Here is a 25,616-nt window from a genome sequence, read left to right as displayed (position 1 = left end):
ATAGCGGCCATGATGTCCCTCAAGGAGATTGCGTGGTCGGCTGCTCTTCCTCTAGGGTAGCCGAGTGGAGTTCGGGAGCCTGCGTTGGAGGGATGGTATATTGGTCCATTCTGCTCTGTGTGGGGAGCCTCTTGGTCTTGTCTTTCCCCATGTTCCCTCTTGTGTCTTCAGGTCACTGTTACCACTCAATGATCACTCTGTGTCAGTTCAGTAGTGTGTATCGTACCTCCCGGGGTGTCTCGGCCGGCTCACAGGGTGCTCTCACCGTGGGTCATTGCTGGTCACCGCTCGTGTTCAGCCCAGTATGTTTTTTGGGGTTACAGTTTGCCTGGTTCTACTGCCCACGGCCTACCACACAATCACACATGTGCCCCGCTCAATTGACTCATCCACTGCTGGTGAGGCTCAGTGTTATGCCGGCCCAGGGTGCCTTGGGGCTCCGGTCCCCCTCCACCAGCGGCTTGGCATCCATGTGCGTAGGCCCAGCGCCTCCGCCGGTCCTCTCTCAGCAGAGGTGGCACCGCGTGGTCTGGGCCCACATCAAGACATCTGCGCCATGGGTAAGCGAGACCTCCAGCACCCCCTCAGTGGCGGCTCGCCAGCAATCGCACGCGTAGTACGCAGCTGTCTCCGTGGCTCTGTGTGGGTGCCAAGCGGTGTCCTCCCTCCGGGCGGTCTCCAGTCGCCTCACGCTCGGGCTCTGTTCTTCCTCTCAGTGCCACTGCTTCCTCGACTAATGTAAAGGAAGTACAATCCTTTCTAAGATTTGCAAACTTTTACAGACGGTTTGTTAAGAACTTCTCTGAATTGGTTACCCCAATCACAAGGCTTCTTCGTAAAGGATGCCCATTCGCGTGGAACAGCCCAGAAGAACAGGGGTTTCAACAGCTCAAGAAAGCCTTTACCGATGCACCACTACTAAGACATCCCGAGCTGTCTCAACCTTTTGTGGTTGAAACAGGCGCCTCTAGTTATGCATTAGGGGCCATTCTGTCCCAGACAGACCCTCAGTATGGATTACTCCACCCTGTGGCCTATTACTCAAGGAAATTGCTTCCAGCCGAAGCAAACTACACAATCACAGACCGTGAACTGCTAGCCATAAAAGCCACCTTCGATGAAGTTCATCAGAACTGCTAAAACCTTGAGCCCGCGTCAATTACGCTGGGCCTTATTTTTTCATCATTACATATAGACCTGGAACCAACAATCGCAAGGCCGGTATTCTATCGTGCTACCCAGAACCGGTTGCAAAAGAGTCTGAGACGGCACCTCAATCAGTAGTCCCTTTAGCTTGTGTTATGGGCGTAACTGTCGATCCTTTTGAGGCCGTGCAGAAGGAACTAACCATGCAGCACATGCATAAATGGTGCTCTCAAGACCCACAGCATAGCATAGTTGCTGGGCTTCCCTATCATGGTCAGGCATAATATTTACCCACAAAGAAGCTCCAGGAAAGAGCCATGTCACTGTGCCATGACTCACCTTTAGCAGGACACACAGGCAGATCTAAAACACAGGAACTAGTAGCGAGGCATTTTTGGTGTCGACATGGTGACGTGATGGCCAGCAGCATGTAGTTGCGTGAGAAACTTGCGCCCGTAATAAGGCGGACCAACAAAAGCCGGCTGGCCTCTTCCACCCTTTGCCTACTCCGTCCTCACCATGCCATACCGTTACTATGGACCTCATAGTGGATCTACCGGCGGTGCACCATATTGGTGATTGTGGATACTTTCTCAAAAATTGCTAATTTTGTTCCATGCAAAGGGGTCCGGGCAGTCGGCAACGTGACTCAGCTGTTCCTCCAACATGTGGTACGCCTCCATGGACTCCCACATCGGATTATTACCGATAGAGGACCACAGGTTACCTCCAGATTTTGGCGAGAGTTCTTCAAATTCATAGGGATGGATGTACGTTTATCATCGGGTTACCATCCTGAAACAGACGGCCAAACGGAGAGGGTGAACCAAGGCCTCGAACAGTACTTGTGTTGTTTCACCACCAGCAGAGGGTCATCCTGGGTTCAACATGCCTGGCTGGTGGAGTTAGCATATAACAATGCTGAGAACACGTCCACCAAGCAATCTACTTTTTATTGCCTGTATGGTCATCATCCTCAGGTACTTCCTGTTGCTGTTGCACCCTTGAAGACAGCTCTCCCCACATTAGCAGGGCAACGCACTTGCATAGAGCAGATCTGGAAGGAAGTACAGGGTAATCTTGTTCAGTCAAAAGCTTCATATAAAAAGCAAACCGACAAACATCGTTGAGCCGGTCCCTTGTACCATGACGGTGATCGGGTGTGGCTATCCACCCGGAACATACATCTACGTGGATACCGAAAATTACAGCCACGTTATCTGGGCCCGTTTGCCATAGAAAAAATCATTAACCCTGTTGCCATGCGATTGGCGTTACCACCCCAAATGAAAATTCATCCTACATTTCAGGCCATTTTGAATTCCAAGAGACACAAGAATGGACACAAGAACTAGTAGCGAGGCATTTTTGGTGTCGACATGGTGACGTGATGGCCAGCAACATGTAGTTGCGTGTGAAACTTGCGCCCATAATAAGGTGGACCACCAAAAGCCGGCTGGCCTCCTCCACCCTTTGCCTACTCCGACCTCACCATGGCATACCGTTACTATGGACCTCATAGTGGATCTACAGTCGGTGCACCATATTGGTGATTGTGGATACTTTCTCAAAAATTGCTCATTTTGTTCCATGCAAAGGGGTCCCGGAAGCCGGCAACATGACTCAGCTGTTCCTCCAACATCTGGTACGCCTCCATGGACTCCCACATCGTATTATTACCGATAGAGGACCACAGGTTACCTCCAGATTTTGGCGAGAGTTCTTCAAATTCATAGGGATGGATGTACGTTTATCATCGGTTTACCATCCTGAAACAGACGGCCAAACGGAGCGGGTAAACCAAGGCCTCGAACAGTACATTTGTTATTTCACCACCAGCAGAGGGTCATCCTGGGTTCAACATGCCTGGCTGGCGGAGTTAGCATATAACAATGCTGAGAACATGTCCACCAAGCAATCTCCTTTTTATTGCCTGTATGGTCATCATCCTCAGGTACTTCCTGTTGCCGTTGCACCCTTGAAGACAGCTCTCCCCACGTTGGCAGGGCAACGCACTTGCATCGAGCAGATCTGGAAGGAGGTACAGGGTAATCTTGTTCAGTCAAAAGCTTCATATAAAAAGCAAACCGACAAACATCGTCGAGCCAGTCCCTTTTACCATGACGGTGAACGGGTGTGGCTATCCACGCGGAACATACATCTACATGGATACCGAAAATTACAGCCACGTTATCTGGGCCTGTTTGCCATAGAAAAAATCATTAACCCTGTTGCCATGCGATTGGCGTTACCACCCCAAATGAAAATTCATCCTACATTTCAGGCCATTTTGAATTCCAAGAGACACAAGAATGGACACAAGAATGGACAGGTGATTAAGTGGGTGGGGTATGGACCTGAAGATCACTCCTGGGAGCCTTTATCTCATTTGCATGCCCCAAGATTGTTGCACACTTTTCATAGGAATTACCCCAACAAGCCCAGGCCATCTGCCTTCTGTGGGAGGGGGAGCGCTGTCAGGAGCGGACAAGGAAAAGGGCAAATAAAGCAGACAAAAACAAACAAAACCAGTGAAATGCAGAAGAACTGCAGGAGCCTTAAGTCATGTTGTTGCCAATAACACTACAAAAGCACATACACCTTTTTTGAAGGGCATACCGCCTGGCAGGAGACTGCTTTGCCCTCTCTGTAGGCTTAAGGCATGCCAGAACTGCACTGCTCAGCATGCTTTGGGTGTTCAGCAGACAATCAAGAACCGCACCGGGTAGGGCACGCTATCGCGCATGCGCAAGCCTGGAGGCTTGTGCTAGAGATTCCAATCGGGAAGGATGCATGCAGAGCAGCTCCGGCAAAAACACCCGCGAGGGGCCCAGCACCAACGGAACAGCAGCCCAGCCCCTCGCCCACTTCAGATAAGTGCTGCAGCGTTGCAGAGGGATACCAGGGAAGCACAGGGGGCCAATCTTGCCCAATCAGAGCCCCTGCGCCTGCATGTAAAGCTATGTGACCGCGCCTATGGTGCAGCACCAGTCATTTGTTTGATTTGCCCATGGTTCAGCACTTGTTCTGAAAAGCGTTACAGCTGATCACGCTTTGAGATGTCTGTTAACACGCGTGTTTCCCGTCTTGTGGAACCTAAGGCCCCAAGGGCACATCACACGAGACGGCAAATACACGGTTCAAGCCACGCGCGGCTATGCTCGTGCAGGCACTGTTTGACAGCATATAGACTCGCATGGATCTAGAGACAACGGCCCGTGCGGTGAATCTTTAAACTGGGTGACATAAGCCACGTGCGGTAGCGCATGCCAATAGAACCTAAAACAATGTCTGTGTGTGTATGAGTGTGGCATGAAGGTAAAATGATTGCAAACTCTATGAGCACACAGTAACGCTATATTCTTTTTTGGAGTTTGGACCTGTTCATAGCAAAAACGGACGTGGCACAAGACTGGCAGCTTCAGTTGGAGACGACAAGGGATCACATCTCAGGACTGGACTCCTCAGAAAACTAAGTGTGCATGCATGTTATGAGCACGCCAGTGGTGTATACAACTGGTGCCTAGTGTTCCAATCCTGCTCTCTGTTATAGTAATGTGAACCAATCCTGTTCTCTATTGTAGCATTGTGAACTGTGTGAACTGTGTAACATTACATGCGGAGAACCAGAACCACCACGAACAAAGGGTGGTCAAAGAATCAAACCCTCTCCTAAAATTCCCCAGTCCCATCCATAACCTCTACCTAATCTTCTATCCGGTTTCCCTAACTCCCCAGTACAAATCCAATCTACGAGACCCTAACCCTCCTTCCCTGCTCTGGTCACAGATGCCTGTGTAAGCTTTTACTTGCAGGCACCAAGACCACTGTGGGGGTGGTTGGTTCAAGCCACTCCTGCGCTTAGTACCTGTGTGACCTGACACTATGATCATGGACTCTCGTGTACTGAGGGAATCTTTGCAATTTCCATGGCGCGAGAAAGAGACTGTGCACCTCTCTACAGGAAAGAAGTGTTTTCCTTGCGGTGGCACAGACGTTCCGATGTCCTGGAGGTTCCTTTCTTCTAACCAACCTCCCCACAGCGGGAGGACACTCCGGCAAAGACACAAGGAAAGGCCTAAAGACCAGCAGAGCGCAGAGAATGGTGTTCTCGCAATGGTCTAACTTTCAGAGAGCTGTATGCTGCATAAATTACCTGATTATCCTGCAACTGCGTTTTAAAGGTAATTAGTCTTATTTATTTTATTTCTATTTCAAAATATTTTTATTGGCATTTTTAAGTTGGCATTACATCAGTGTCATTTTCCCCCCCTTTCTGAATTTCTTTCGCCTTTCCACAATTCCAAAACATATTTGATTGATTTGTGAAAAGAAACAGCAAACAAAACAACAACATATAACAAACGTGAACTGTCTTCATGTTTAAACGATTGTAGTGTCTACATTGCCTTGGGTCAAATTGGTGGCCTGTCCATATCCCTTTAGATGGGGGGCGGATAGGGTTAACGTTCTTCCCCCTTTGTGTTGCATCTCCCTCCTTTCTTCTTTATGAGCCTCGCGCCTCCTGTGGCTATACGCCACTTACCCTTCTCATAAATTCACGGGGGCATATCAGCAGACGGTAGGAACATGTCTCCGACCACGACTTTCCATGCCTCAAATTTAGCATTAGTGTCCCCCTCACCCCTGACAATCCCGGTGCCCCAAGCTTCTGTCTCTGAGGCCGTCCATCGCTCCATCTCCCTTTTCCATCTTGCGTATTGTGGGCCTTTTTTTGACTTCCACGACATTGCTATCTCCCTTTTTGCCAGTACGCATGCCATGTCTATCACCCGCACAATGTGTTTTATTTTGCTTAGCCTGGAGTACGTGCCCAGCAGACATTCTTTCATTGTCCACTCATATCTGCTTACTGCGCCCCTCTCGCATGCCTGTTTGATGTTAGCCCAGACAATGCCCACTTTTGCACACCCCCAGAACATGTGTATTAGGCCTGCTTCATCATTGGTGCACCATGGGCAGTGCGCTTCCGCTTGCCGTTTAAAGCTTGCTACACTTTTTGGGGTCATATACGTTCTATATAGGACATTTATTTGGATTAGTCTTGGATTAGTCTGAACCTGGCATTTCTGGACACTGCTTTTGGGTATTTCAGTGCTCTCTCCCATTCGTTGTCCGAAATCTCTTCGCCAATATCTGTTTCCCATTTGGTCTTTAGTGTGGCGCCCCGGGGGTTGGGCCTATCATTCAGTTGCGCGTAGATTCTCGACAATGGCCTCCACCTGTCACTCAGATTGTACATTTCTGTCACTAGAGGGGTCGTTGTTGGCTCCTCTGGCCAGTCGATCCATCTCACCTTAGCCTCATGTTTAAGCTTCTGGTACCATAGGAATTGGCCCTTGGGTAGGCCCTCTATCTTGTGCAGTGATTCCAGCTCTCTGAATTCCCCATCCACGTACATGTCTCCCCAGGCGTATATACCCAGTCCTTCCCATTGCCTGAGTGTGTTAATATCAGCTGGTGCCATTCTCATGTCTGCCATTATTGGCATTTCAGGGGAGTAAAGGTTCTTCGAGTGTGTGATGGTTTTAACTCTTTCCCATACTAGTCTGCCCAGTTTAGCCAATGGGGGTGCTCTGCCGGCGCGATCTAGAGGCGCCCATATTATTTCTTTGAGGTGTATAGGTTTGACAAGATTGCTCAGTAAGCCGGTTTCGTTGGTGACCTCTTCCGACAACCATTTGGTGACATGACTAAGTTGGGCTGCCAAATAGTACCTTTCAAAGTCAGGGAGCTGTATGCCCCCTGCATCATGCGGAAGGGTTAGAATATTCAATGCCAGCCTGTGACGTGCCTTTCCCCATATGAAGTCTCTAATCTGGGCGTCTAATTTTCAGAAAAAGGGTGGTCTGATGTAGTGACAGATGGTCTGGAAGAAGTATAGTTATCGTGGCAGTATAATCATCTTTGTTATCGATGCCCTTCCCATCATTGAGAGCGGTAGACTAGACCAGAATTTCATTGAGTTGTGAAGCCCCTGAGTTACCGTCAGTGTGTTTTGCTCGTGTGTAAGTTCAGGTGTATGTCTGATCTTGACCCCCAGGTATTTGAACATGTCCGGCTGCCACTTTATCCCAACTTGGGGTAGGTTGTCTACTCCCACCTCCCTCAAGCCCGCCAGTGGAAACATGCAGGATTTCTGTCTGCTAAAATGTATCCCCGAATAACGTGCAAAGTTGTCTACCATTTCCAAGATTGTAGGGGCATAGTTTTTTGGGTCTCTCAGATAGATTAGGACATCGTCCGCATATAGTGAGATAATATGGTGCCCCCTACCCACTCGTATTCCAGCGTCCCGGAATTGCTTCCTAATGTAAATTGCAATTGGCTCCAACCCCAAAATATAGAGCATGGGCGACAGGGGGCAGCCCTGTCTGGTGCCTCTTTGTATGTTCCAGGCTCCTGAAACCCATTTGCCCGTCTTCGCTCTGGCTGTGGGATCATTATACAGTAGCTTGACTCCCTTAGCACCTCTATCAGCCACTCCCAGTAGATGGAGTCAAATGCCTTTATTGCGTCTAATGACATCTCTGCCATATGCTCCTGGCCTCCCTCTGTGTGTGCTATAATGTGCTGTAGTCTACGCAAATTGGCAGTTGTGTTGCAGCCGGGCACAAAGCCATTCTGGTCCTCGTGTACCAGGCTTCCTATCACTTTGGACAATTTCTTGGCCAGTATGGTGGTCAGTTTCTTACTGTCATAGTTTAGCATTGCTATTGGTCGGTAAGAATCGCATTCTTCGGCTGGTTTGTGTGGTTTGGGTATCGGGACTATTAGCGTCTCTCTCATGGTCTTGGGTAGGGTTCCTGTCTCGTAGGCCTCTTGATATACCTCATGTAACAGTGGGGCTAATGTTGCCTCGTATGCTTTGTAGAACTCCGGGGGGAGCCCGTCCGTTCCTGGGGTCTTGCATGTGGCCAGGGATCTAATGGCGTCTGTGATGTCCTCAGGCGTGAGGGCCTCTTCTTATAAGTCTCGTTGTTGCTCACTCAGCTTGGGGAGTCCTATCTCTTCTAGGGTGTCTTGTATGTCTATCAGCGGCACTTGGGTGTCATGTGCGTATAGTGTGGAGTAGAAGTCAGCGAATGTGGTGTTTATGGAGTGCTGGGTTGTTCTCATGTCTCCCTTCATGTCTCTTATTGCGGTCACTGGGTGTTTAGGGTGCTCTCGCTTACATAGCCAGGCCAGTAGCCTACCTGGTTTGTCACCGTTTATGTGTGCTCTGGTGGTACGTGTTGTGTAGTCAAATTTTGCTAGCCGTCCCCACGCCTCGTGACAATTTGTCCGTGCCTCCTGCAAATGCTCCTCTTCCTCTCTAGTTCCCGAGCTATTAACTTCTCCCTGCCTTATTTCTTCCTCCCTCTCGTCAAGCTTCCTCTTCAGCATTTTCCTGATTCCTGCTGTCCCGGCTCTAACCTCTCCCCTCGTTACCACCTTCAGGGCCTCCCACACCGTGCTCCATCGCTCCACACTGCCACTGTTAGTGGTGACATACTCTACCAATTTTTCTCCCAGTTCCTCTTTAAATATTGGGTCCGTCAGTGTCTCCGTGGGCATACGCCATAATGGGATAGGGGCTCTAGGGCCCTTCAATGCCCAGTGCATTAACAGGGGGGAGTGGCCTGAAATCGATCTGCCCATGTATTGTATTGATTCTACCAGAGCTAGGTGCGTTTTGCCTATAAACATGTAGTCAATTCTCGTATGGAGGTTATGTGGGGAGGAGTAGTATGAGTATCCTCTGTCTGTGGGGTGGTGTTCCCTCCAGACGTCGACAAGGTCTAGTTGTTCCAGCAGGTTGTTCAATGCCCTAGAGGTTCTGTCCACTCGCTTCTGCGGGGGTTCAGATCTGTCTAGGTTCAAGTCCCTCACACAGTTGAGATCCCCACCCCATATGTAAAGGCCATCTATGTGTCCCGCCAGTTTTATCTGCAGCCTTTTAAGGTAGGGCGGAATACCGTGGTTTGGAAAATACGTGTTGACTATGCAGATCTCTACTTGCTCAAGCACTCCCCACAGTATCAAATACCTCCCGTCCGTGTCTGCTTCACTTCCTATCATCTGAAAGGGCACCTCAGGGTTGATCCAAGTGTACACTCCCCTAGCGAATTTGGAATATGGGGCCCCCTGTCCCTGGCCTCCCAGTACTCCTGCAGCCTAGACTGGTCCTCCACTGAGAGGTGTGTCTCTTGGAGCATTGCAATGTCTACTTTCTTCCTGCGAAGATAGGACCTGATCCTGTTCCGGCGTAGGTATGACCCCAACCCTCTCACATTCCAAGTTAGTACTCTAAATTGCATTGCCATGCTTAGGGCATCCACCCCCGGGTCTCTGTTTCCTTCCCGCCCTCTCACCTCTTTTCTTGCATCCTCGATTTGTTGGCCACCTTTCCCTACTCCTCTTTCTGCATGAAGACTGGTGTGCGCCCAGCAACTACACAACCGGTGTTGTGCTCGGGTGCCTCCACACTCTCTAGCCCCTTCCGGGGCATCCAGCGTGGACTTGGATGTGCCAGCAACAGGCTGGCGTCTGTCATTCTGAGGGTTGGGGCTTTGTACGCAGAGCGGTTTTTGAGCTCCTCTTGGCCGTCTGTTAAGAGCACTTGTGGTTCTCTCCCAATAACTTGTTGTGCTTCTGTTGACAGTCTAGTTGTTAACATCACTTCCATGCCCTTGTGTCCGTCTATCAGATTTCATCATTTCAGGGATCGTTGTCTTGGCCATCCGCTAAGTTGTTATGCTCTAGCCACATATTCGCCGCTGCTGGGGTTTCTAGGAATATGGCCCGCCCTTTATGGATTATCTTCAGCCGAGAGAGGTAAAGCAGCATGTACTTTATGTTTAACTGCCGCAGCCTTGCTTTAATCGGGACAAAGGAGTTTCTGGCCCGTTGCACCTTTTGTGTATAGTCAGGATATATGGCTATCTTGGAATCTCCCCGCTCTATTAAACTGCCTTCTCTCGAGTGCCTGAGTATAATCTCTCTGTCCTGAAAATTGAGAATCTTCGCTATCAACGGCCTGGGGTGCGAGCCCGGAGGCGGTTTCTTCTAGAGGGCCCGGTGTGCTCTCTCCACTGCGAATCCCTGTGAGAGCTTGCCCGCGCCTATCTCTTGTTGCAGTAGGGACTCTACGTATCTTGTCGGGTTCATTCCTTGGGTCCCTTCGGGGATACCGAGCAGTCTAGCGTTACTTATCCTGGCCCTCCCTTCTGCTTCTTCAGCTCTTGCCTCCAACATTGCCACCTTCTTCTCCAGTTCCCCCACCTTGGTCTTCAATTCAGTCGTGGCCTCTGCAGTTTCTGCCACTCCAGTTTCGGTCAACGCCACTCTCTCTGCAAGGTTCCGTGCATCTTGCCTCATGAGCTGCACATCTCCTTTCATTTCGTCGATTTTCGTTTCTATGGAGGTCCTTAGAGCAGCAATGGTCTCCAACACTTGCACATCTCTGTTGTCCATTTCTGGTTCTCTTTGTGCCTCCATTTCCGGCGCATTTCTTTGCATTGCGGCTGTTGTTTTCTGTGCCACAAACGCGTCCATTGTCGTCATTTTCAACTTGCCTCTGTCTTTGGCAGATGGCATGCTTGCGTTGGGCTTTGCCGGGTCAGGGGGTACCAAGTTCTCTGAATGCGCTATTCCTTCCACTTCCTGTCTGGGTGTGGTGCCCCCCCCCCGTGTCCCCCAGTCCTGCTGTCGACGGTTTTGTGCCGTTTGTGAGTCCCGATCCGTGCCTCCGGACTCACCTTGCCGCTTCTCTCACCAGTCCTCTTTCCCGGCTTCCCTCATGTGTTGGCCTTTTCCTGTGCGGTTTCCACTTTGCAGCCCCCACGAATGGCACAGCGATTGGTTGCCGCTTGTTCCAGACTTTTCCCACCTGCTCCTCAGTCCTTACTGGTTGCTGGTGGTGTTCCTGGGTTCTCTAATCTGCCGAATATCGTTCCCCCAGCTTTGCGACCAGTGCTCCTCTCACTCCTCTGGGCACTAGGCCTATCAGGCCGCTTGATAGCCCTGTGGTTCAGGTGCTGCACAGTTGTGGCATGCTGTGATGTGTCTATAATAGTCCTGCAATTGGCCCCACCACCGGCCCTGCTCCCTATGGTTCTTTCCTATCCAAGTTCCTTCCGATTCCATGGAGAAGATATTGCCTGCTCCAATAACCTCTGGAACTCAAGGAGGGTCTTTTGATCCTGTTCTAGGGGGAATATATTGAACTACAAAGAAGATCCCTGTTGTTAACTCTTATCCTCTCTTACCCCTCCAGATTGAGGACTCTAGACCATTGCCATTCTGGGGTCATGTCCTGTAGTGATCTTGCCTTTGGCTTCGCTGTCCTGAGTGGTGCTGTGGGTTGTTTCTTACCCCACTTGTCCGGAATCCGAAGTGCCCCTCTGTCTCCCTGCTCGGCTGGATCAATGGCCCCAGGGTTGTTCCAGTGTGCATCTGGATGCCGTCTCCTCCTCCCCGTTCTCCTTCCTGGGTGCCCGTTCCTTGCCGGGGTCTCCGGTCGTGCTAGATCCCGTGCTCGTGATACCTGCGGTGCTTCGGGGTTTCGCCTTCCTCCTCTGTCCTTCCTTCCTAGCGTCCCCCGATGGCAGGATCTCCGGTTGCACCATGCTTCTATGCGTCGGTATCTTCCCCCCTGCTCACAGGGCCCGCAGTCGCTGCAGGTCCTCCCACTGGGCTCCTCGCGCGGTTCCTCTCCTCCACCTTATTACGCTTCTCCGCTGCGCGTCCTTGAACGCTGCTTCAATCCCGGAGGCCTCACCACTTCGGTCTCCTTCGCTGCGCTAGCCTTCGCGTCACCTCCGTTCCGTGGACCCGCTCGGCTTCGCCTGCGGGTTCTGCCGGCTGACTCTGCTGATGTTCAGTCCGGCCTCTGATCCGCCTCCACAGCCGTTGGTCCCGATCCAAGAGGTTCTCCCGTAAGCCGTGGCCTATTTCCGCCGCTGGTGCAGTCTGTTCTGGGGCCGGCCAAGTCTCTGCACCCTTCCCCCTCCGTCCTCCTAGCTTGCGTCCGTCGTCGCCATCTTGTGCCGTCCAGGGGGGACTTGTTTCTCAGGTCTTACTGCGTCTTCCAGCATCCGATTTCTGCCGGTCACAACACGATTCTGCTGTGGGTTGTTTTATCTTCCCGGTGGTGCGATTCTTGCCACTTATAGCTCGTTGGTAATTAGTCTTATTTGTTTTCTTTTGTTTCTCGTTATAATCCCTGTATCTTGGAGTAATGGTTCTTTCCTATCCAAGTTCCTTCCGATTCCATGGAGAAGATATTGCCTGCTCCAATAACCTCTGGAACTCAAGGAGGGTCTTTTGATCCTGTTCTAGGGGGAATATATTGAACTACAAAGAAGATCCCTGTTGTTAACTCTTATCCTCTCTTACCCCTCCAGATTGAGGACTCTAGACCATTGCCATTCTGGGGTCATGTCCTGTAGTGATCTTGCCTTTGGCGAACCCTCCCCTGAGAGTTCCATTTCTCACAGAGTTTGAGTCTTTAATGTAAAGGGTGTAAATATGCAAATCCAGCATTCTAAAGTTGTGCACAAGTACAAGTTAAGAAACCTGGTTGTGACGTTGCTGTCATGTTGTTTTTGTTGGTGTGACATTGTATTTAGGCAAGATATTGCTTTTGCCACACTTTAATGAGTTTTTAGATTGATTGTTGCATACATGCCAACCCTCCCGATTTAGGCGGGAGACTCCAGATTTTTCGGTGAAAAATATTGCTATTTTTTACGTTCTCCTGCCTAAGATAACTGTAGCCCCAATGCATTGCTATGGGGAAATGTAAGTCTTCCGATTTCCCTGTGGAAATCTCCCTCCCAGGTGCATCTGAATGTTGGCATGTATGTTGTTGCATAGCAAAAAACATGTGGAACAAAGTATTTCTTTTATTATATTGCACTCTTTTCACCACACTTAAATTATTAGGTAAAGTTATGTAGTTTGCATTTATTTTCATTATGTAAATTGAGCAATATCAGGTGTAGTTGTTAGCTGTTGTGATGAGCAAAAGGTCGCCATGTTAGAACAGGACATTGTTAAAGGCTGCAGATTTTACCATTTAGTGTGGTAGGCCGCATTTTTTCGCTATGGTTATTTAATTGAATTTATTTCTGCTGTTGGGCAGAAAGCTCCAAGTAGCCAAAGTCAGGATATAAAAGGATGCTGAACAGTTTCCAATACATTTTTGCAAGGAAGGAAGTTCTCAGGGTCCGAAACAAGACTCAAGACAGCAGGTGCCTTCCCAGACAACAAACAAATGGATACACAATGGTTGTGAAGGACGCAGTAAGATACGCAAGAAGGTCAGACAGCAGCATTGCCAAAATGTAGAACTAGGTTATGACCACAGCACCCCGACTGAGGTGGTAGTAGCTGGTACTGGGGTACAAGTACCTTGGAAAAATGAATAAATATAAGAAATACATTTCCAGGAGCAGGCCACACACACTTTTTTCACTTAGCTATTCATTGCAACAACTAGGGGGTTGCGTCCAGAGTTGGCAACAAGCCAAGAGCTCCAATTATGGGAAAGGGATTGTGGTGTTGCATGGGGTGCAACAATATTTTGACCTCGCTGATTCCCACTCACTTTATGACTCGTCTGTCTCGGTGGAATTCTAGAGCCCAGGCTGTCTCAGGTGTCCTCGTCTAATCAGGACATAGCTTACTTGATCACTTGCACCACAAAAGGTGCCAGCCAATGAAAACATTGCATTTTGTGCTGACTATGACATTTTCAAGTGCGATGGGTGATATTTTGACGGTCACGAGAAAGTAAATCGCCATAGTGTTCTTTAGGGGCTCAATGACAAATAGCCAATGGAAATGCTAGAATTAGAATATATGTTATATTTGTAGAACATGTACATTTTGCGGTTTCTCACTTTAAATATTGTAGCCCAGAGGGGATGTTGAGATGTTTTTCAGTTCAGTTCCATGGAGCTGTCTGATTTTCCTGGCTGTATTTGCAAATAAAAATGTGTTTCCCTGCAATAAGTGCACTGTATTCTTGGATTACTTTTGTGTTCTTTTCTGGATTACTTGGGGAGCACTTCACCTGCAAATTTGGAAGTGCCAGCAAGATCTCCAGTACCCCCAAAGAGCTGAGGGCTCCCCGCCGCACAACTCAGGAGCGTGGAGCCTGCCTGAAGAGACCAGTTTGTGTGAGCACAAACTAAGGAGGTGTGCAGATGGCAAAGGTCTGCCTGGTCCCTTAGGTGGGCCCCCGAACCAGATAGTACAGGCAGTTGAGAGGGGAGACTCAGCATCAAGAGGAGTCAGAGGACCCATATACAAGTGAGTTCACACTTGCATTGAAGAACAGGTTGCTTACCAGTGGTAACGTTCTTTCGATTGGATGATCCTCCCACGTATTCCTCATCCTTTGATATATCCATATTCAGCTTTAGCTGCTTCGGTATTCAGTATCGATGCCAGTCGACTCGCTGTCCCTTGGGGGCCTCAATCTCGATGTCGACATCATCAGTGGTATATATAGCGTGCGCATGAACAGTTGGTTTCAGTTCCGTTTTGATGCGTTTTATCAATGATTTATGGTGTTACCTTGCGTATGACAGTGTTTTGCCCTGAAAGAACATAAACGGTAATAACAAGGAAATTCTACTGTGGGATAGGTTGGGGCGATGAGAAATACGTGGGAGGAACATCCAATTGAAAGAACGTTACCACGGGTAAGTAACTTGTTCTTCGATTGGATTGTGTCCTCCCACGTGTTCCTCATCTTTTGATAGACTGCCAAAGCAGTATTGGTTTTGGAGCCGGGAGTAAGAATTTAGGATTTCCTTATTGGTTTGTGTGAACAGAATGTAACACCGCCTTCTCAAATCCTCCTTCCTGGCTGGAAGAAGAGTAAAGACAGTAATGCTTTGTAAAAGTGTGAACCGAGGACCATGTGGCCACCAAACACATTTCTTGAATTAGGACTCCTTTCTGTAAAGCAGAGGAAGGAGCCATGCCCCTGGCTGAATGAGGCCTTAGACCCTCAGGAGGATCTTTCCCAGCTAGTCTATGACACTTATAAATCCCTAAAGGTTTGTTTTGTCACTACCATATCCAATTTATGGCCTGTATAACCAACAAAAAGTTGATCTTTCTGTCTCAACTTGAACATTCTCGAAATGTAAACACTAAGTGCATGCCTTGGGTCAAGCCAATGTCATCTCTCCTCCTCCTTCCCAGGATGAGGCGGAGGATAAAAAGAAGGTAGCAAAATGTTCTGAGTCAAATGAAAATCAGACACAATTTTGGGGAAAAATGTGGGTTTAACCTTAAGGACTATGAAAATTGTATAAGGAGGCTTGCTAGACAAGGCTTGAAGTTCATTCACCCTACGGGCTGATGTAAGAGCAACTAAAATAATGGGCTTAAAGGTTAACAACCTTAAAAGGCAGGAATGAATAGGTTCAAATGGAGTACACCTGAGACATTTTAGACCTAAGTTGAGGTGCCAAATTGGAACCTAAAAAGGGATTGGAGGGAACACCTTTCGGAAATTGTATCACTAGTGGCATTTTGAGGAAAGATACCTCTTCAGGAGAGCAACATAGACAGCGCTGCTAGATACCCTTTCATTGTGCCAACCTGTACATATAATATCACTCAACCGAAATTGGTACTCATTTATCGACCTCGGAAGGATGAAAGGCTGAGTTGACCTTGCCGGGATTCAAACCTGCGACCTGCAGATCACGCTCAGCAGCGAGCGCTCAACCTGCTTAGCTATCTTACTGAATATATATAAAAAAGAATGTTTTTCGAGCAATATGGATGTGAGGACTATATATATAGTGATGGTTCCCATTTTATATTCCCTTATAGGGTATCTGAAAAAGTGATGTTTACCTAAAGAAAGAAGAGACGCCATCCCTAGAGCAGAAGATGGAGATTTAGACAACTAAACAATGATGTTGTTTTTTTAGCATGTTACACCTTGACCACTAATAGTCAGGGATTAGTCCTGAAGAAAGCGGACAAAGTAGTCCAGTTCCGCTGAAACCGGTCGACGAGCAAGGATCGGGGTGATGGCCTGATCCCCGGAACTATTTTTGTAGAGTCCAGACAAATAGAATAATTTTAGGCTACCGATTGAATCTGTACAAAATGGTGGACATAAGAGATCCACCCTGAGGCTGAATAACACCCACAATCTCCCAACAAGATTGTACCTGTTGTTTATTAGCTATTTTTTAGTTCATAAAACACACCATGTGGAAGTAATTAAAAGAGTCATTTCGACTTCCACAGGTGCGCACCTAGTTTTAGATGTTAGTAAAAGTAATGAGTGAGAATAGGGCCAGTCTCTCCGTCTATCCCCTGGATAGGCTGCACACCAGCGCCGACTAGGGAGACCACATCCACGTGCAGAGTAGTTAGTCTCTTTGCAGGGATATTCAGTAAAGAGTAGGGCTTTCTTAGAGGTACAAGTTATAACTGAATAACTGTAATATTGTCAGTCCTCGCAAGACCACCACATGAGATCCTGCGCAACTCTGTTTGGAACCTGAAGAAGGTCTGACATCCTGCCTGAGAATTAGGACAACTGCATCCTGACTGTCCGTTGGAGGGATCTCATTCTCAGGCTAGTCTCTGGCACCAGATAAATGCAGGATGCCATGAGGCCGAACAACCTCAAAAACTCAGGCCTCTGAAATTTGGTGACAATCTGCACAATGTTTTGAGCCCTCACCTTGGGTGGAAAGGCTTTCCCCGAGGATACATCCAAGACAGCTCCAATGAACTGGATTTGTTGTGATGGTATTGTGTGGGACTTCTTGTAATTGAGGGAGAAGCTCAGTCTGTGGAGGGGTGGCAGGTGAAACTGAGATGTTGCAGGGCTTGTTCAGGAGAGCGGATCCTGATTAGCCAATCATCCCGATAGGAGTAGATGTGAATCCCCCCTCTCCTGAAACTCGCTGCTACTACCACCATCAACTTGGTCGAAACCCTTGAGGTGGAGGTCAGCCCGAATGGCAGGACTCAAAACTGATAATGAGAACTGCCAACTGAGAACCTCAGGTACATTCTGTGCTTATGATGGATAGGCACATGAAAGTAAGCATCCTGAAGGTCCAATGACACCATCCAGTCTTGCAGCTGGAGAGCCTGAAGGTTCTGAGAAAGGGTAACCATCTTGAACTTGTCCTTCCTGAGGGATTTGTTCAGGTTTATTAAGTCTAAGATGGGTCTCAATCCTCCGTCCTTCTTGGGGATTACAAAATAAGGGGAGTACCAATCCTTGTTCCTTTTCTCTACAGGTACGGGTTCTATAGCACCTTTCTCTAGCAGGATTAAAATGTCCTGCACAAGGAGCAGATCTGGAAACTTAAGAGATTTGCTCCCCGGTGGATGACCCTGAGGCCTTTTTATAAAAGGGAGACAGTAACCATGGGCTACCGTTTCCAGTGCCCAAGCATCCAAAGTAATGCCCCGCCATTCTTGCAGATGCAGTGGAAGTCTGCCTCCCACCGGGGTTCTTGTGGACTAAGGTCTCAGAGAGGTTTTGGGACGGCTGCTGCAGCGGCTGAGGGTAAAGCAGCCATTGCCTGGGTGGTCTTAGCACCTCTCCCCCGTCCAGGCTGCGGGAATCTTCTTTGGCCCCTATGACTCGGCAGTCCTCTCCCTTTTCCAGGAATAATACAGAAAGGGTGTGCCCCTCCAAGCTGTTCCACTGGGGCGAGGTTGAGGTTGCCTGATTGCAGCTCCAAGAGATTTGGCTACTGCTTTGGAGGTCTGCAGATCAGCCTTGCTGCCAAATAAGTGTGTGCCGTAAAGTCCATGTTAAGAAGTCTTGATTGTATATCTGAAGCAAACCCAGACTTTCTTAACCAAGCAAATCTGCACATCACAGTGCTAGCCGCCATTGCTCTGCTGATACTATCAGCCGAGTCAAGACCAATCTGGAAGGACTCATACATGGCGTCCTTGCCATCCTTAATCATGTTAAAAAAAAATCTCTTTCTTCCCCTTCGGGGATATGATCAGCCGCCATTGCTAGGCATTCCCATAGGGTAAACGTAAACTTAGCCAGTCCACATGTGGCATTTGCTGATTTAAGGACCATACTCACAGCAGAGAAGACTTTCTTTGCCATGGCATCATAGCTTTTGTCATCCCTGTCCAGAGGAATCATCGGGTAGGCCATTTATTTTGAAGTGGATGTGGTGGCCTGCACCACTGGATTTTCTGGAGTGGGAAGTTTGCAGAGATAAAATGGATCACTGCTTGAAGTCCTATATTTACTTGTCATTTTTTTATTTACTGCTGGAATCGACTCTGGCGTCTTCCAGTTGACATTGACCCACCTTTGTAAGGCTACATGGAAGGGAAGAATAGGGTCCTCTTGGTGTCCCTTGTCTAGAATATCCATCAGATCCTCCTGCTCAAAATGTGATGCAGGTCTGCTCCATCCGAGATATTAAATTAATCTTGATATTCATTGTCTTTATGATCCATCAGCATGGTCAGAGGGATCTGGAGCCTTCATACTTGACTCTTCTGATACTAGAGCCTCTGGAACACCTTGTGTCCCATACTGCAAGCAAAAGGGTTGTGCATCGTCAGATGATGGCTCATGCTCTTCCATATATTGAAAAAAAGTGGCTTGAAAAAGTCCTTTCTTGGTATTGGAGCGAAGGATTCTATAGTTTTTTTGACATTCTTCATTGATTTTGCCACTTGCGTCGATGACCGCGTCGAAGTGTTCGACATCGTCGAGGGCTTCGACAATTGTTGTGTCGAAGATTTTACCAACAAGGGCGTCGACCCCTTCGGCGTCGACGTTTTTTTCTTTTAAAGGCATGCCATCTCGACTCGATTCAACTTCCGAAGGTTCTCTGAGTTTTCTCCTGGACAACTGGGCCCGAGGGCGCACAGGGTTTGTTCTTCGCCCTTTCTTTGTCGGGTTTACCATGGCATGGACAGGGGCATGGCTTCTACTCTTCTGCTTCTAGGGGGTCGGGCCACATTCTCAAAGACTTGGAGCATTTTCTGACAGAATGTCTCCCATTCAGCCAGTGAAGCTGATTTCGTCGGGCATGTAACCAGTTTAGGGGAGGAACTTGATGATGAAGACAGCGACCTGTGACGCCTTTTCTTAATTAGTCGTGAAGACAATGATGAGTGGTGTGACCCACTCCTAGATCGAGATCGTCTTTTAGCTTTCTTCCGACGAAGAAAGATACCCCTTGACCCGTCGGAGGATCGCTTTTTCTACGGGTTCATCAAAAGGGATTTATGTGACCTACCTGCAGCTAACATCCCTTTACGTTCTTTCAGGGCTTTCACGGTCATCAATTGGCAGGATTCACACTCTGATGTCTTATGATTGGATCCTAAACACCACAGACGCACCAGATGGGGGTCCGTAAGAGACATCTCTGCCAGCAGACATGACATTTTTAAAAACCTGACCTGGGAGTCGATGATGCCGACAAAGATGCCATATTTTCGCAAATAACAAAAGGTTTCTCGAAGGAACTGAAGCGCACATATCTTCCGAAGCGATAACTTTCACAGAAAAACAGAATGCCAACTGTCGCTGCGTGTTCTATATGTACCAGTGATGATGTTGACATTGAGACTGAGGCAGAGACAGAGGGAGGACAAGACAAGCAATCTTACTAGGCCTTGTGTCATTCAGATCGTCTAAGTGCGAGAAGGAGAAGTGGAAGGGAGAGGGGAGGGAAAACAGGGCAACAATGCTCTGAGTAAGTTCAGCCACGGCAGAACAGCTCTGGCTAGTGCAAGGAGAACAAGGGACTGTAGGGTTACAGTTACAGCCCCTAAGTGCATGGTAGGCCCAGAGGCAGTGCAAGGGTGATCAGGAAAGAGCCCTGCACCCAGTGAGACCCTGAAGTTAGCCAAGCAATTAGTCGGTACAGCAGACTGGTAGGTCAGCAGGGGAGGGAGATTGGGAAAGCAGAGGAGAAGAGGAACGTATTGAGCTGCTTCCAGAACTTCAGGCGGTCCAGCTCAAGTTTGAGAGGGGCAGCCATGGTGCAGCCACAGGCTTCAGTTGTGGGGCAATAGATCTGTGTGCACCCTCCAGCATAAAGTTGGGCAACAACCTAGAGTTTTCCAGAATCGGCAATAGGGTTTCCCAAACAAATGTTTCCATATTGCTCTTGGGGAGTACCTGTGGAATTCCGACTACTAGATATTATTATGGAGTGATCTGGATTCCAGGTCGTCCCAATTCTCAGGGGTTATTTGGACCTGTTTTGCAAGGGCGGTTCAGTCTTAAGAGTGGAAGCATCATCTTCCACCAAACCAACATGTGTCTCGGCCTCTGTGATTCTATTGTCGGCTTTCTCCAGCCTTGAAGTTAGGGAATTAATGTTGACCGTGACGTTGTCCAGTTTAACATTGAGGCAAGAGAAGCTGTTCTGCATACATACCATTATCTTCTGCAGCTCTGACCTGTCAGCCAGGGGAGGAGGTTGAATTGTACTCGCCAAGCCGACTTCCTTATCGGGTGCTTTTGGTGTAGCTTTGATGAAGTTGTCCATGCTGCCTTGTTTTCTATTTGTGCCCTTTGGCATTGCACCTCCGTGAGACCTCAAATTCCAGGGGGATCCCAAGTCCAATAGGCAGCCTCTCAAATGTCGAATTGATTCATCTATGAAGAGTTAGCCCCTCACCTCAATCCGATTAAGATCCCCTGTGGGGCATGCGTAGCACCTTCACCACAATTTCAGAAGCTATCTATCGAGGCATGGCATCGGCAGGCCACTACTGCTCCAAAATAGGCACAGGATGAGAACTCACTTTAGTGGGAGGTTCACCAGGAGATCCAAAATATAGGAGGGAACAAGCAGCCCTCCCACCAGCCTGGCCTAAGTGTGGCCCCAGAGAGCAACACCATGCGCAGTTAGGCGAATGCCAACGGTATTAGCCCACCATCCCAGGTCCTCGTGGTCCAAAAGCCACCTAGGCTTCACGAAGTACAGAATCTTCATATGGCAAAGCCACTCTGCACTCATCCCCCACAGAGAGTGCACCCGGGTCGTCCAGGACATCCATGCCATGACCCGATACAAGGCAGTACGCCTTCACCCGGCAGGGCACCGAAATGCACCGGTCGTCAGCCTCTGACCAGCGCATTACTCGTCACCACGCGCCATAGACTGCCATTCTCAAAGCTGATGGTGGCCGTTGCTGAGGCTGTTTGGGGGCTCAAGTTACACCACAATTGTAGGAGCCACAGACTATCTGTATGCCAGCATTTGTATAGCCAGATAGGGTGCAAGAGTGCAACTGAGGGACATGAGGCTTGGAGCTCTAGAAGGAAGCAGCCTCCTTGTGCGCCATGCGGCAGCGTCGCCAGCTGCACAGTTTCCAAAGGATTATCCCTTTCCAGATTTTTTAACCCCACTAACCAGATTCATAGAATCCCACAACATTGAGTACCATGTGAAAGAAGATGACACCCACTTGAAACAGGAGGAGGGATATATTTAAAGCCATCAAGTGGCCACCTGCATACAATAAGTGGTAAATTGGATGGGATTTGTGGACCCTTTCTCCGAACTATTGCTCTGGTTTATGTTTATGGATGTATGCCTTTCTGTTCTGCATATACTTCACCTTGTATTCACGTTGTCACATTTACCTCTTCTTACCTTCACGTCTTCTGTTTTTCGCTTCTTCTAACATTCACTCCATAATTACAGGGGAAGACTACCTGTAACCCCTTACTTTCTAACCATATCCTTCCTCCAACCCATCCTTCACCCCACCCCCATCATTGCAGCTAACCTTAAGCATATCAAAGACACTTTAATGATGTGAAGATACAAACAATGTAAAAGCAAGTAGACGTAAATGCATGAATTTAATGTACAAGATTTTTTCTGGGTGAAGTAAAGGGGGAGGGGGTATTGAGTCATTGGGGTCATCCTAATGTCAGTACAGAAAGTACCCAACCTGAATATGGCTTTTACAGATATCTTTCATGTCACTGCCAAGCCACCTAGAATGTTTTCTGCCATTCACATCTACTACCTGTAGTATCTGCTTCACCACCATTCAAAGAAGAGTTTCTAAAGAGTAGACTTTCTTGCTAATCCACTTCCACATCTTTATGACCGCAATAGCCTGAATCCTAGAGGCTGAATTTATCAGCTAAGACATGAATGCAGATGACACCTAGATACCTTGAACAAGAAGGGGAGTTCTGGAGAATTGTGGGGTACATTTACCCACTCAGCAGAATTCCCCTCCATCACCAATCTGCACTTCAGCAGTTACCAGCAAAATGGCTGTGCTGGCTCCTTTGAGCACCATTGCATTGCATCTAAGCTGCTTTTTGCAGCTACAAAATGATGGCTGTGCTGTCTTGCCAAGCACCTATTGGGCAAGATGGAACAGGGAGCACACAGAGAAAGGCTGCCAGTGTGTTTTCATATGTGCACTAAAGAAGAGAATTGCTAGTTCAAAATTTTCCTTTGAAAAAGGAAATATTTTACATTTAAAATGATGGCGCCCTGATGCTATTTTTCATCTGTTAAATAATATACAGTTCTGATCCATTAAGGCCCAACTATGTCCAGCCATATTCCAGTTGCACTTTAGCAAAAAGAAAGCATTTCTCACTGAATGACAGGCTATGTTAGTCAAGATCTGGGAAATCACCAGAAACTTTACTTTCAGTCGTACGGATAAATGCTTGACTTTTAAGCTACACAATGTCAAAAATAAATGCTTCAAAAGAAACCCTAGGTCCCTGTGCATATGTCAACTTCAGTGGACCTGTGCCTTGAACGGATTGCTGTGTAAGAGAAACTGACTAGGGCTGCAAACAATGTTTGGAATTCAGATAGAAGAGAAAACCGAATTTGAAAGGGACATCCCAGCAGACTTCACCATGTGTCAAAATGTGCTTTTGCAAAAAAGAAAAATATCTGTTTTGAAGGTTTAATGTTGAATAAGCCTCTATCCTTGCCTAGAATTGTAAGGAGGTCTGGTTAAGATCTAAAATAACGTTTTATTCCCTCAGCCTTGCCTTTTGGGCTCAGGAAAACTAAATAAATAAATGCATTGGCTGTACTGGAGAACCAGTCAAACCAGTTTCCTGCTTGGCTTCAAAGGACATTTGTGTGCTGGCAACAAGAGTGGCCTTCCCCCAAAAGGAGCCACAATGGATTTCTGGGACACCTACGTGTTACTTTTTGCCCCTGGAAACCTTGAATGACCAAGAGGAAGAATATAACACGCCCATCAGACTTTCTGTCTGGGCTCCAGCTTGACACAATAGATCCTGGGACATCTACGTGTTACTTTTGGAAGTGACACCTACCATTCCCGCAAACTGAGAAACTCCATGGCATCCCTGGGCTAAACTGACAGTTAGTGGTAGCCTGGGAAAGGGGCCTTGGTGGAGGACAAAGGGCCAGCCCATCTGGCTTAAAAGACCTTTTTATTAATAAACTTTCAGACTGTTATTTCTACAACCGGACAATGCAGTAATGTAAAAATTTTACAGTTTGAATGTCATTTTTGTGGCTTCAAAACAAGATATTGTGGCCGTCCATAGCATGTATGGGACGCGAACGCCAGGAAAATGTGAATCACGGAAAAAGTAAATATGGTGGAATGTTAAATATTAATGGAAATCTGCTCTATGATAATATGTACACATATCTAAAATTGTGGAATTTTGGGTGAAGCGGTTCCCTCTAAAAATTGCGAAAAATTATTAGAAGGGCGAAATAATGTCATACAGACCTGGGAGTTGGAATACCCTGTTCTGTATGAAATATGCAATTTGCCTATTTATTTTGCAAACGTGCCACAACTGTATAAATGTGTGATTTATGTTAAGATTGATTTTTGGCAAAAAGGACTGTGGGATGGCTTTTTACCTCATAAAACACAACCCCATAAACTGAGTCCCCTCCTTGAGGAGGTGACCAACATAGGCTGACCTATCCGGTTCTGAGGGGGAGGTCTAGCTTAGTTCTGCCCAACAATACATCCTGTGATGTCACCCGCCTTATAAATAAAGGGGGGAAGCTCACAGGAGGGACTCTCTTCTGAATTCCCAGCTCCTGTGTATCCTGATATTCCACATCCACTTTGCAAGATTCCAGACTCTACTGCCAGGCCAGAGCATAGCTGACCCTATCTAGGCAGGAACATGATCCAGAAACCCCACTAAAATCCCAATAACTAGGGGGAAAAGCTGTGGTACCCATTTGGGAGTATCCTGTGACCAGACCGTCTTTTTTGCCCCACCATCTGCATACCAGCTGTGCCCTTGCTCTCCAGCAACCAGACAGGCCCAGCTGTTGTTCTGCTAGGAGAGTCCGCCTCTGTGACGGTGGCCAGATATTGCCTCGCTGTCCAGAAACCCGGTTGGCTGTCCCAAATCCCAAAATCAAGTGCGGACTGTGAGTATTTCCCCATCCCATAGCCACACATAGCCTACCCAATCTTGATACCTTGTCTTTGTTCCACTCTCTAAGTAACCCTATCCATACCCTGGTAGCTTTTTTAAAACTATCAGAATTCTCTGTGCATCCTGTCCTTGATCTCTCAGCGTTAGCGCTATTCTTCTAATCATCTCTGTCTTGCATAGATCCTTAGATATATTTTGAATAATTTAAGTAATTCCCACATAGAGCTGAACGTGGGGTGAAAAGGTTGACGTTGCAAATTAACCTTGGAGCGTACCGTGTCTTTCTTTAACAATCTAGTCTTGATAATCTAGTTTAAGTAAAACTTGTCCTTTTTTTCCAAACCGATTTTCTCTGTTAACTGCGTTTATTTCCCCCCCAAAAAAATCTCCTTCCACAATGAATATCTCATCCAGGTATTCAGCTAGGGCCACTCTTTAACTTCTATATTATCCCTGTGATGTGCATCTATCACCCAGCCTAAAAACCATATTCCGATTCTTTCTATTTCATCCGTTTAAAAAAAAAACATTTCGACATTTAAAATTGCAAAAAGTGTAAAATGCAACTTTTCAACGTGTGATTTTGGCTGCACTGTGTTCTTGCTTTCAAGTTGCTTTCTAAACTGTATGCCCTTTGTTGATACTTTGCCTTGTAGTTGCTAGTGATATAACATCCCTGATACAGTGATAGATCATATTTACCCTTCTTGATTCAAACGCATGTTTAAATTATTACCAATTATTACCAATTCCGAGTGTCATTTTATGCAATTGCAAAGGGTTTTAAAATTATTTTGTGAGGGAAGGTCGGATTTTAATTCTGTTTGCTGCCTAATATCCCACAATCCTTGCTGCTCCTTTCTATCCACTCAAAATTCGATTAATTGGGGTTTGAGGAAGCATTGCATGGGGAGATCTTAACTCGGGTGCTATCTACCTGAACAGTAAAATTGCTCCTATTCATCTGTGCTTTGGATATGTTATAATAGAAGGTCAAACTAAGTGTATTTCATAATTTATTCTGTAATTG

At 47.5% G+C, this 25,616-nt stretch overlaps 1 protein-coding gene across 1 annotated transcript in view; it reads right to left on the bottom strand.

The window, feature by feature from the left end:
- The window catches only part of LOC138498459 (fibrocystin-L-like), a 1,772,245-nt gene that overhangs the window by 1,016,203 nt on the left and 730,426 nt on the right, over positions 1-25,616 (bottom strand). Inside the window, exon 20 of the mRNA XM_069622209.1 lies at positions 10,396-10,683. Coding sequence (XP_069478310.1) covers positions 10,396-10,683 — 288 coding nt within the window. The remainder of the gene's footprint in view (positions 1-10,395; positions 10,684-25,616) is intronic.

Source organism: Ambystoma mexicanum, chromosome 5q (assembly GCF_040938575.1).
Source record: "Ambystoma mexicanum isolate Mex_15411 chromosome 5q, UKY_AmexF1_1, whole genome shotgun sequence".
Lineage (NCBI taxonomy): Eukaryota > Metazoa > Chordata > Amphibia > Caudata > Ambystomatidae > Ambystoma > Ambystoma mexicanum.
Note: the sequence above shows the minus strand (reverse complement) of the source record. Positions and strands in the feature narration are given on the sequence as shown.